This window comes from Mustelus asterias, chromosome 4 (genome assembly GCF_964213995.1).
Source record: "Mustelus asterias chromosome 4, sMusAst1.hap1.1, whole genome shotgun sequence".
Lineage (NCBI taxonomy): Eukaryota > Metazoa > Chordata > Chondrichthyes > Carcharhiniformes > Triakidae > Mustelus > Mustelus asterias.
This window is the reverse complement of record NC_135804.1, coordinates 49835843-49849302: the sequence shown is the minus strand read 5'-3', so window position 1 is coordinate 49849302 and position 13460 is coordinate 49835843. Positions and strand designations below refer to the sequence as shown.

The window sequence follows — 13460 nt, the reverse complement described above, 5'->3', positions numbered from 1 at the left end:
AACAAAATCCTGTAATTTCAGAGAAACTAGAGGCCCCCATTGTAGCATTTCCACCTTCTATTTTAGTTAAAAGTTAAATCAAACTTCCCTATAAAGGACAATGTGTTCTATCTGCTAGTTTTATTATACATTGAGTTAGTTGTCTCTAATTATGATTCTCGGTCTCCTATCTCTGAAAAACTTGTATAACCTCAACAATCTCTCAAGGACTTTCCAGTTACCAGCAGGGAAAGTAGGATGACCCAACCTTCTGCTGAAAGGAACATGTGTGAGCTTCCCACAGCCCTCTGCTCAGTCCACTGCTTTCTTTTGGAGTGTTATATGGAGAGTTATTTTAATTAACACATTAGAACAGGCATAAAAACTGTCAAATTTTGTTGGGAAATTTTTTTCTGCAAATGTCATTAAACTTCCAAGAGAAAGTGTTGAAACAAACAATATGTTTATATATAATGTTAATTGCCAGTGACAAAGATGATTCACATTTACTGTATCATTTATGATAATTGTTAATTGATTGGGGGGCCGGGGGGGACAGGATGTTTCTACAAGCACATTGTTTAAGGAGTATAACATAGGTCATTTTTTAACTCACTGGGGTACATTAAAAATATTTCTTTATATATTGCCTTCCACAATTTCAGGATGTTCCAAAGTGCTTAACAGCCAAGGGTGGAATCTTACCACCTGAGCCGTTGGGGTGGTGCAGTGGTTAGCACTGCTGCCTCACAGTGCCAGGGACCCGGAACTGTGAGGCAGTCTTGGATGATTGTCTGTGTGGAGTCTGCACGTTCTCCCCTTGTCTGTGTGGGTTTCCTCTGGGTGCTCTGGTTTTCTCCCAAAGTCCAAGGATGTGTAGGATTGTTTGAGATCCGACCCATTAAAGTGGAGTCATCAGCAAACTTGAAAATTGAGTTGGAGGCCTGTCACTCCCAATGGAGGAGATGAGGGATGAGTGTCACATGACTCTTGTGTATCCTCAGCCAACTCAGATACATACACACAGAGAGACAGGATGGCACATGATGAGGAACACATCACAGATGCTGGAGACAGGAACAGCAGCAGAGTCCCAGTTGGAGAGTGCAGACAATTCAAGTTCTGTGCAGCTCGACACAGATGCTAGGCCTCGGGTCATACCCCAAATGGGTACTTATGGAACAGGAATGGAAATGTCTGTGCTTCCATTAGAATTTCCAGGGGTAATATGCACCCTTGTACAGAAAATGGAGGAGACAATCTCAAGCCATGATGTCTCAGGCACTTCCATTAGTGTCCACCTCCATTGAAAGAATGTCCACCTTCATGGAGAATTTAATGTGATGGGCCACCAAGATGGCCGCACAAAATAGCCTGTAAACTCACGGTGCCAATTTACAGAATATCGATTAAAGCCTTGTATTGGTTGAATGTACGGCCTACTAACCGGATGCTGCCGTCAAGCTTAAAAGGTGTTCTGCCTACCACACAAGTGTGTAGTGTGGTTTTGGAATTTCAGTGCCAGTGTGATGCCAGGTTTGTAAGTGTATCTCCCAACGACTGGTGAATCATATCAAACAGCTCATCCCTTCAGCTGTTACAACAGGCAGAATACTGACCATATTGAACCATCCTGCGCTTGCAAAACTCAGAACATAATGTCTAATGTTAAGTGCGATTTTACAACTGGGCAGCACTTGCTAAACCATCCCAAGTGTGCTAAGAATTACACTAATAACAAGTTTAAGAGAGGGCTCACTTAAGCTTCTATATTCTACATACATTCATAGACAGGCACCTGTCCAGTCACTGCATCTTTATAAAATAAACAAAAACTTCCTAGTCATGGAAACATCGCAACCAATCAGAGTAAACTCGACAACCAATCAGCACCCCTTTTCTCATGCAGTATAAATTGTTGTTCCTTTTGAAATTTGAAATTCTTGAATCTGTCCTGATGAGTACAAGAGAAAAAGCTTCGACAGCATGTCTCTTTTGCCTTCAGTGCATAATACTCTCTGTCACCCTATTTAGATTATATTGCATCATTAAATGGGCACATTACAAAGATTGCCAGAGCCTCGCTTTGCAGAAACTTCCATCTGTGTTCAACATTTCCAGACACACATACAGAATTTATCAGGAGTCAGTAATTTATATTCACTGTTTCAATAATGGGTGTACTTTCCACATCATCAATTTACTTTGGAAAGAAATGTTGTCAGGTACACATGGTTATAAAGCTCAGCTTTAATCTGTTTGATCGCCAACATCACAGTTAGGCTATAAATTGCCTTAAATCTCAATTCTCAAACTCAAAACAACTGCCAAAGCAAAAGCCATGGCTTTCCTCTGGCTCATCTCCTGTCTCGCCGTCCTCGGCACAGCTTACGGACAGAGTAAGTTAAATTTTAAAGTGACTATTTTAGCTTCTGTTTTAGTTGGAGGTATGATACTTAAACTAATCCCTAATTATGCACTTTAAATCTAGGTTGTGGGGTCCCAGCTATCAGCCCTGTTGTCACTGGCTATGCCCGGATTGTAAATGGTGAAAATGCTGTCTCAGGGTCCTGGCCGTGGCAGGTCTCCCTGCAGGTATGTTGTTACTACGGTTAGAGATTAGCACAACTCCCGATGTACCACATATACCATCATTAATGGCAGACACGGTTCACAAAGCAGCAGTGACCCAAGCCGGGAATCGAACCCAGGTCCCTGGTGCTGTGAGGCAGCAGTGTGAAGCACTGTGCTGATGTGTTGTTCTATAGTACTGTTTCTGTTCTCTTTCCTATTTTCGATGACGCAGTCATTTTATGTTTTTTTTTTCACCTGGAGCAGGAAATGTACAAATAGTATCTGATCTGTTAGACCTCATTCCCTGGGAACAATGAAGCTCTGGATAATCTCAGATTGTATTTTCTTGCAACATCTGCAGTGGAAATCTCAGACAGGGAGTACGGTGTGCTTGGGCACTGCAGTTGCTGCTTGAGATCCAAAAATGGTATCTGAGTCATGCACACACAACTCTGAAGTATTGTGCCAGCCACCGTATTGGTGAGGGCACGAAACATCTTCTAGAAATGTGCAGAGCAGCTAAACTATGCCGCCAATCTGTGTACAATCCCAATTTGACACCAATGGTGCCATTTGGAGCTCAATGCTCCAGCCACCACCACCTCTCATCACACATGGCTGAACATGTAATCAGCAGCGGGAAGGGCACAGGGGAACAATGGGATATATGGGGTAAAGGGAGATTTGCCGGGGGTGAGAACTCGGCATCTGATCTGGGCCGATGTCCCAGGGAATAGAGGCAGGACTTCTAACTTGCCTGTCTCAGCATCCACTCACATCCATTCCAGCCTCATGCCTGCTTCCAGAGATGCCAGCCTCAACTCCAGCCCAGCCCACCACCCATGATGAAAATAGCAGGAGTGGGCACTGATAGGCAAGAGGCGGGATAGTGACGTAGGGAAATAGCATGACTCAGGATTCCTGCCTCAAAGCTGAAAGCCCAGACCCAGTTCTTCAGTCACACATTTGACTTTCTAATCCATTGATCCCTTTTCCAAGTAGTACAAGTATCAGGGAACAACACAGCTTTTGTTACCTTTAAATTCTGCTTTTAGTTTGGACCCTCAACCCAATTGATCTCACAATTAAAGCACTTGAAAAGGCAATGCCTTGTTGAATGAGGTGTAACTTGGCTTTTAATAGAGTTCTAAATCAAAATCTATACTTGAACAGTGTCGCTGGCCCTGAAAAGTAAATTTTATATTTGTAGAAAGTCGAATTTTTCCCTTTCAATTAACTTTTTGTGAAGTTGGTCTATAATGTTTCTGCTACTACCTTCATCCCACACGAAGAGATGGCAGATGGAGTTTAATCCGGACAAATGTGAAGTAATGCATTTTGGAAGATCTAATACAAATAGGAAATATACAGTAAATGGCAGAACCCTTAAGAGTATTGATAGGCAGAGGGATCTGGGTATACAGATACACAGGTCACTGAAAGTGGCAACGCAGGTGGAGAAGGTAGTCAAGAAGGCATACGGCATGCTTGCTTTCATCGGCTGGGGCATTGAGTTTAAAAATTGGCAAGTCATGCTGCAGCTATATAGAACCATAGTTAAGTCGCACTTGGAATATAGTGTTCAATTCTGGTCGCCACACTACCAGAAGGATGTGGAGGCTTTGGAGAGGGTACAGAAAAGATTTACCAGGATGTTGCCCGGTATGGAAGGCATTAGCTATGAGGAGAGGTTGGAGAAACTTGGTTTGTTCTCACTGGAGCGACGGAGGTTGAGGGGCGAGCTGATAGAAGTCCACAAGATTATGAGAGGCATGGACACAATGGATAGTCAGAAGCTTTTTCCCAGGGTGGAAGAATCAATTACTAGGGGGCACAGGTTTAAGGTGCGAGGGACAAGGTTTAAAGGAGATGTACGAGGCAGTTTTTTTACACAGAGGGTGGTGGGTGCCTGGAACTCGCTGCCAGGGGAGGTAGTGGAAGCAGATACAATAGTGACTTTTAAGGGGAGTCTTGACAAATGCATGAATAGGATGGGAATAGAGGGATATGATCCCTGGAAGGGTAGGGGGTTTTAGTTCAGTCAGGCAGCATGGTCGGTGCAGGCTTGGAGGGCCGAAGGGCCTGGTCCTGTGCTGTAATTTTCTTTGTTCTTTGTTCTTTGTCTATCTTAATCTTAATTTCACTTTCTGTAAAATTATAAAATCAGAAAAGATAGAGCCTGCTTGTTATTTGGTTTGCTATCTGTGAGGATTCTTCAATCTGATTGGTTGCTTAGCCTATCTGATGACATCAGTGTTGCTGAATACCTGAGATGCCCAATATCTGGTGCCAGGATGAAATTGGCACAGGAAAAGGTGGAATCCGTGCCATCCAGATCACTAAATCTTTATGAGTAGCTTGTTTTGATGTCAACACTTCACCCCTGACTGCCAAAATTTGGGTCAAGGTTTCTGTCCTGAAACAATCAACTTATTTTGATTTCAATATCATTTCTGCAAACATATATTGTGGACAGTTTTAAAGACTAATCATTTGACACATAATTTTTTTTGGAAAAAGTACAATGATCACAGCTTTGAGACTGCCCCCAAAAATGTGACAAATCAGCTTTAGACTCGTATATTTGTCACTTTAATGTTGACGCTGTACACAGCAAGGGTTGCGGTGATGTTTGAATGGGTCGGAAATTTTGATTGACAGTGTTAGATTTTGACATGGTGACGGCCAAAGGAAACTGATTTTTTTTTCCCTTTTCACTGCTAAATACTCATCGCTTCTTTCGAACAGGACGCCACTGGCTGGCATTTCTGTGGAGGCTCCTTAATCAGTGAAAACTGGCTTGTGACTGCTGCCCATTGCGGCGTGAGGTAAGAATACCACTCGGTGAGAATGTTCAGAATCCACAATGATAGCATTAATGGACAGAAGTCCCTTACGCTGAGCAATGTCTCGCTTTCCCATAGCACATCACACCGGGCTGTCGTTGGAGCGTCCAATAAATGTTCGACAAAAGAAGGCACCCAGGTTCTGAGGATTGAAAAGGTACCAAGAAGCCCTCTGGCACCTCCACTGCTGACTTTTACAGAAAGAAATCATAGGTTGGAATAGTGTACTGACAATGTTAGTGAACTAGTAAAGCAGTTACTGCAAAGTCAAATCCCACCATAGCAGCTTCAGAATCTGAATTCAGTTCAAACAAAATCTAGAAATAAAAAGCTGGCACCAGTAAATGTGGCCATGAGGCTGCCAATTGTTGCAAAAACCTATGGGGGCGATCTTACTGGCTCGTCACGCTGGTCGATTGGCATGGCGAGCTGGTAAAATCAGGCAAGGGGCAAAAATTAGGCTTCACGCCTGGTTTCTCACCTCTTGCAATGTTACCAGCCGTTTTCCGCTGCCGTAATCAGCCTCACGCCTGGGAAGGCGATCAGGGCCAGCGATCTGCACTGGGAGATTGGGGCGCATGCACAATAGCGCCCCTACAGCTCAACAGCTGGTTTCCCGGTGTGGATAGGCTCTGTCCACTCCCCCTGGTGGCAAGAATCACACTTCATCTCAGTTTTTTTTCTAAGTGCTATACGATTGCATCTGGGAGCTTGCCCAAAAAAAGAACGCGAGTCTCTCCCGTTTTCACGCTCGTTCGGCACTTAGAATTTTTTTGTAAGATCGCCCCTATGAGTTTATTAACATTCCTTAATGAAGGAACCCTCTCATCCTTAACCAATGTGGCCTGTACGTGGTTAACTGCCTTCTCGGATCCATCAAATAGAAGCGGCCTCACCAGCAGCTTCTCGGGGCAATGAGAGACGCGTGATAAATGCCAACCTTGCTGGTGAAGCCCAGTTTTCCAAACAAATTACAAGATTCAAATGAATAAACTTCTCAAACTCTGTCGAACTCAAAGAGAAATGTTCCTACTGACACAAAGGATAAGATTTTGATCTTACCTTATTTATTCTCTTCATTCTTTAACTAAATAAAACCCTCACATCCTAATTCATGTCAGCAATAATTCGTTTTCTCAGGTTACCATTGCGTGAATATTTTGTTATTAATAACTGGTGGTTTCTGTTGGATCACCAGTTCCGAACTGTTCTCATTGTCCTGTTCAGAATGGGTTCCTCCTGGTACCAGTATTACAAAGAACAAAGAACAAAGAACAATACAGCACAGGAACAGGCCCTTCGGCCCTCCAAGCCCGCGCCGCTCCCCGGTCCAGGATTGAATCCTGAATCCAGGATCCCCGCCCAATTTTCCAGCCTATCTACATCCTAATATCCTATCCACCGAGCTGTCCCTCACAGCTACGATGCTTTGTTCATCACAACCTATTAACTCACCCCCACCCCCCCATTCCAGACCATGTGATCTCCAGGGAGAGGCGAAAACCCAGAGTGAAAACCCCAGGGCCAATATGGGGAAAAAAAAAATCTGGGAAATTCCTCTCCGACCCCCTGTGGCGATCGAAACAAGTCCAAGAGATCACACTGGCCCTGATCAGAAAATGCTTCCCAACCCTATTCATTTCCACTTCTGCTTTACGAACACCATCTGAATTCCCTGCCCCCGAGACAGGTTCCCAACTATCCGCAGTCTCGCTCTGTACTGGCACCAGCAAGATGATCATAGAATGAAGCCTTGAAACGAGAAACAAAGAACAATTAGCCCGCGCCGCTCCCTGGTCCAAACTAGACCACTCTTTTGTATCCCTCCATTCCCACTCCGTTCATATAGCTGTCTAGATAAGTCTTAAACGTTCCCAGTGTGTCCGCCTCCACCACCTTGCCCGGCAACACATTCCAGGCCCCCACGACCCTCTGTGTGAAATATGTCCTTCTGATATCTGTGTTAAACCTCCCCCCCTTCACCTTGAACCTATGACCCCTCGTGAACGTCACGAGACGTTCCTTCTGCATTTACACTTTTATTCTGTGCTGGTTGCAGTGGTTGGTATTGCTAACTCAAGAGGCCATGCCAACACATGCCTGAGCTTGCTTTTATCTAAATTACAAGAACAAAAATGTTCTTTACTCTGATCTTATTAATGTTACCTTCCCTTTATTAGATTTGCTTAGAGATTGGTGGTGCAATGTAATATGGGGCCAGTTACCCTGGGTGTATTGTATTGATAATTATGTAGCTTGCCCCAGGTTTAAACTTGTCCTTCCTACAGGGAACGAAAATACATTAATTGGTCATAATGACAAATCCATAATTTCAATTGATTTTATTGCTTGTAAGAAACAACGAGATTTTCCATACACCCCTCTCCCATCCCCCCGCTCATCCCCCGGTAGCATAGTTTCCGGCAGTGGAGACTACTCTCCATTGGCTGCCAGTGGGATCTTTCGGTCCCACCGATGTCCATGGTGTTTTGTGTGGCTCACAGTCCCACTGCCGGGGAACCCGTCACTGGGGGTCGCCTTTGGCAGGATTGGAGAATCCTGCTGTCACGTAGGACTGGAAAATCCCACCCGGGATCTGTATGTAAATTAATTAAGAGGGTTGTAAAAATCAGGAAGGGTCTTGTCTCAGTGACGGTCCTACATAAATGCTTGGAGGGACAAGAATGTCAAACTTTCAAAGCACCTTGCTTCCAGTTGTTCCCCCATTTAACAGTCTTGAAACATTCCCAACTCTGGACAAGGCTGTTTAAAACTAAAAGCGAAACACTACGCATACTACACATGCTGGAAATTTGAAATAAACATCACATAAAACACTGGAAAGATCAGCAGCATCTGTGGAGAATGTGGAGAGTCTGTAGATCTGAAACATTAATCTTTTTCTTCTCTGTCTTAATGCTGCAAGCTTCTTTCAAAGTCCAGTAATGGACAGTGCCGATCTCGCATATAACCCCAAAAATCATAAACGGCCCAGTTTTAAAAAAAATATTGATCCCCTCAAGAGCGCCTCAAAAAATTGGTAATCCTGTTAGCTATGTGAAATCAAATTTTAAAAATAACCAGGGAAATTACCCCTCATCTCACCAAAGGTTCACAATTCCCAAATCTGGCTCAAAAGGAGATTTAGGGATTGGTTGTCCTGAACTATGAAGATTAGGCATCATTCTGTGCCACAAGGCCACACCAATCCATAAAGAGTTTAAAGCAACAGGTTTGGATATAGTTGCAACCTCTCAGTGCTGATTCTTCACAATTGTTCCCATTCAACTGACTGGAACCGCCCTCCCCCACTCCTTGATGAGGTAAATGGGATTACTGGTGAAATGGCAGCAGGTGAGCTCCTTACCAAACCTGAGGGAAGGTACCGTTCCTTCAGTGCAACAGGATGGAAGCTTAGTCATCTCCAGTGAGCGAGATCTAATCTTTTTACTTTTCTGTTACAGGTCATCACCCATCCCGGCTGGGATCCGTATAACATCAATAATGATGTCACTCTGGTGAAGGTCACCTCCCCCGTTAGACTCACCAACCGCATTTCCCCTGTGTGCCTGGCAAGCATGGCTGCCAATTTCCCAGGGGGCAAGTTGTGTGTCACTTCAGGATGGGGTCTAACCCGATCGACTGGTATGGGACCCTCATAACTACTTTCCAAATAAACTCTGTTGCCTCTCAAATACTACAGGTGGATTCAACTGACAGCAATCACATTTGGAAAAGCTCCTTTCTGAACTTTGCTTTCTGCAAGACTAACATATTTCCACAGTGCTCATGACAACTTGCACTTATATTGCATACTTAATATAGAGAGTGTCGCAGGCACTCTGCAGGAGCATAACAGATGAAAATTGACCAAGAGAAAATTTAGGACAAATGACTGAACACTTGGTCAAAGAGGCAGGTTATAAGCTTTCTTTTGCAAGAGAAGGGAGCGCTGGGAGGTGAAGAGGATTGAGGAGGAATTCCAAAACAAGGCTGAAGGCACAGCTGTCAATGTTAGGGTGAGGGGCGCACAAGAAGGTAGAGTTTATTACAAAGAAGAGGTATCCTGAGGCACATGGTGATGGAGAGTCTGGATAATGAAAGAGCTGGGTTCAGTGTTGGGGCCACAGCTGTTCTCTTTATATATTAACGATCTAGATGACGGGACTGGGAGCATTCTGGCCAAGTTTGCCGATGATACAAAGATAGGTGGAGGGGCAGGTAGTATTGAGGAGGTGGGGAGGCTGCAGAAAGATTTAGACAGTTTAGGAGAGTGGTCCAAGAAGTGGCTGATGAAATTCAACGTGGGCAAGTGCGAGGTCGTACACTTTGGAAAAAAGAATAGAGGCATGGACTATTTTCTAAACGGTGACAAAATTCATAATGCTAAAGTGCAAAGGGACTTGGGAGTCCTAGTCCAGGATTCTCTAAAGGTAAACTTGCAGGTTGAGTCCGTAATTAAGAAAGCAAATGTAATGTTGTCATTTATCTCAAGAGGCTTGGAATACAAAAGCAGGGATGTACTTCTGAGGCTTTATAAAGCACTGGTTAGGCCCCATTTGGAGTACTGTGAGCAATTTTGGGCCCCACACCTCAGGAAGGACATACTGGCACTGGAGCGGGTCCAGCGGAGATTCACACGGATGATCCCAGGAATGGTAGGCCTGACATACGATGAACGTCTGAGGATCGTGGGATTATATTCATTGGAGTTTAGGAGGTTAAGGGGAGATCTGATAGAAACTTACAAGATAATGAACGGCTTAGATAGGATGGACGTAGGGAAGTTGTTTCCATTAACAGGGGAGACTAGGACGCGGGGGCACAGCCTTAGAATAAAAGGGAGTCACTTTAGAACAGAGATGAGGAGAAATTTCTTCAGCCAGAGAGTGGTGGGTCTGTGGAATTCATTGCCACAGAGGGCTGTGGAGGCCGAGACGTTGAGCGTCTTCAAGACAGAAATTGATAAATTCTTGATTTCTCGAGGAATTAAGGGCTATGGTGAGAGAGCGGGTAAATGGAGTTGAAATCAACCATGATTGAATGGTGGAGTGGACTCGATGGGCCGAATGGCCTTACTTCCGCTCCTATGTCTTATGGTCTTATGGTCTTATGTGAGGAAGACATTGATGTGATAAAAACACAATTGAAGAAGATTCTAAGCAAGAAGGGAGGTGAGGAGGTGGAGAAACCAAGAGGGCAAAAGTAAGTTCGCTGAAGAGTGGAAGGAGAGGGGGATAAGACACAAGCCAGTGATGGAGAACTGCAGACAGGAAGCAGGATTATAATCTGGGGAAAATCATGGAAGTGGGAAGGAGCAAGTATGTGGAGGGATTTGAAACTGAAGACTAGAACCTCAAAGTCAATTCTCAGGGATATAGTAAGACTTGGCAAGGACGGACTCGGCAATCTCTTTGATTTTATTTAAGAATAGGAGATCACCAATGGAGTAATGGTTCAAAGGCAACATGTTACAAATGATTAGCATTTGTTTCAATGTATTTAGCATTGACACCACCATCACAACTGGGCCCCGCCATGCAGCATGGTCAATTTTCTTCTCCTTTTGGTTACAGAGATTGTGACCAATTGATTCTTGCACAACCCTCCACACCTAATATTCCCAATTTTCCCCTGTGTATTACTGCCTAAATTGGAATGATAGAGCAGGAGAAATTCCAGCTCTGTTCATTTAAACGTCAGCAAGGCTCATGCTGCATTATCACAAATGAGGTTAGTCTATTAGTTAGAGATAGCGTGAGGTAGCAGAAACTGTGGTTTTACTCTTGTTGTGTATAACATGACTGCTATTTCCACTTCTGTGATCAGACTTTGAACGCAGTTAGTTGTATGCGAAACACTATGAAGAGATGTGGTGAGATCCTATATTAATTCAATCTTCCTGCACTTCGAGTGAAATAAATATTTACACTATTTAAAAATGAATTGCAAATATTTATAAAGAGGCAATTAAGAAGAAACAAGTGGTTAAGTGCGTTATTTCTAATGTTCATTGGAATATGGATTGCATAATGTAATGGTGATCAAAATGATTTCCTCCTAATGTGTCGCAAGGCCTTCATAGTCAGCCCATTGATTACAGTTTGAACATCAGAGCCATTTACAGTGCAGAAGGAGGCCATTTGCTCCATTGGATCAATGCTGGCCATTATTAATATAAACGCATAAGATGTTCAAGATTCCCTTTACAAGATGGATATTCAAGTCGTCTCCCCCCCCCCCCCCCCCCCCCCCCCCCACCCCCCACCCCCCATTTAAATATTATCAGCCAATTAGCTTTTCAGGTCCTAACCAGCGGTTATTTTCTCTTCTGACATATGTCACAGTGTAAACTGAAACATCTCTTTGAAAAGAGGAAGACCCTCGGGTACTCATCAACCATTAGCTGTTTTCCTTTTGATCTAAAAGATCCAGAATTCAAGGATGTTAATTCATTCACACAAGTGTCAAACAAGAATTCGAGCAAACTTCAAATGCCAGAGTTCAGGAATGATCAAATATAAAATCCCTAAATTATGCATGTTTTGGGATACACTTGAAAACTGTAACGCTGTAAAGAAAATCCATATTTACTGACTTTGAGATCCTAATCATGCTTGATCCAAAATAAAAGGCTAAGTGCTTTAAAAGCTCACAAGTCTAATACAAGTTCCTTCATCCCACTTGTTTTCCATTTACTCTGCTCCTGAGTTTATTCATGAGTTCCCCATTTATTTCACCAAACCATTTCTCTTGAAGTGAACTTAATTTATTCACTCTTCTTTAGATCCCAAGGCAGATATTGTTTAGAATCAATAAGAAATATTTAAACCAAGAAAATTAACAAGGAAAATAGGTTATTCAGTCCTTCGAGCCTGTTCTGCCATTCAGTTTGATCCTCATAGAATCATAGAACCATAGAATACCTACAGTGCAGAAAGAGGCCATTCGGCTCATCGACTCTCCAACAGAGTACCTTACCCTGGTTCTCTCCCCAGCCCCATACATTTACTATGGCTAATCCATCTAACCTAGATCTCTTGGTGCACTAAGGGGCAATTTACCATGGCCAATCCACCTAACTTGCACATCTTTGGATCATTTACTAGCATCTTATCCCTCGCCTAACAAATATCCACCGATCCGAGCGCTGAAAGGTTCAGTTGGCTCAGCATCCACAGTAATTGGGGGAAAGAGTTCCAGATCACCACCATCTTTTGTGCTTCCTGAGTTTGTTCTTGAGTGGTTTGGCTCCAATTATGCTGCTTGTTCTGGATGTCCCCGCAGCAGACTAGTTTCCTTTTATCCACTGTATTGAATTACTTTGGCACAATTGTCAAACTGCCCATTGGTTAATCATTTTAGAAGCATTTGAAAAGTTATGATCGCCTTGACAATTCCAGATAATCTAACTACATGTTGAGCTTTTCCTTGTTCCCACAGCGAGCAATACACCATGCCAACTGCAGCAAGCGGCCCTTCCTCTCCTTCCCACCTCTCAGTGCCAGATCTACTGGGGCAACAAAATCACGGACGTCATGATTTGTGCTGGTGGTGCTGGTGCTACCTCCTGCATGGTATGGAAAATACGTCACACTCAAAAATATTGCACTGCATTAAATAATCATTTTTTATTGTCAATTTGTAATAATCACGTTGAATTGGTTTGTCCTCTTCCTGCAGGGTGACTCAGGTGGACCTCTTGTCTGCCAAGATGGAGGAGCCTGGTATCTGGTGGGCATCGTTTCCTGGGGCAGTGGTTACTGCTCCACCCGAATCCCTGCAGTCTATGCGAGAGTGACTGAGTTCCACTCCTGGATTGTGGACACAATTGCTGCCAATTAGAGGAACTGACTTAAAGTTTAATTGGTTTTAAAATAAAGAACTTGCCAAGTCAATGTAAAGTGGCTTTTTTTCCCCGTATCCTAGATACTTGAAAGAGGGACAGTTAATTTCATTCAACTGAAATAAGAAACTAAATCGTTATAGTTGCCCCTCTTCCTCCACAATTTGTGTTGGGTACTTTGTTTCTCATTTGTTACCTCACAAGGTGATCTTAAA

At 43.5% G+C, this 13460-nt stretch overlaps 1 protein-coding gene across 1 annotated transcript; it reads left to right on the top strand.

The window, feature by feature from the left end:
- The first annotated feature begins 2320 nt into the window (after positions 1-2320).
- Positions 2321-13244, top strand: LOC144492678 (chymotrypsinogen 2-like). Its single transcript, XM_078210986.1, has 7 exons — positions 2321-2378; positions 2471-2574; positions 5302-5381; positions 5478-5556; positions 8864-9044; positions 12843-12976; positions 13083-13244. Exons 1-7 carry the CDS (start codon positions 2321-2323, stop codon positions 13242-13244), a joined length of 798 nt encoding a protein of 265 aa, XP_078067112.1.
- The last annotated feature ends 216 nt before the right edge of the window (positions 13245-13460 follow it).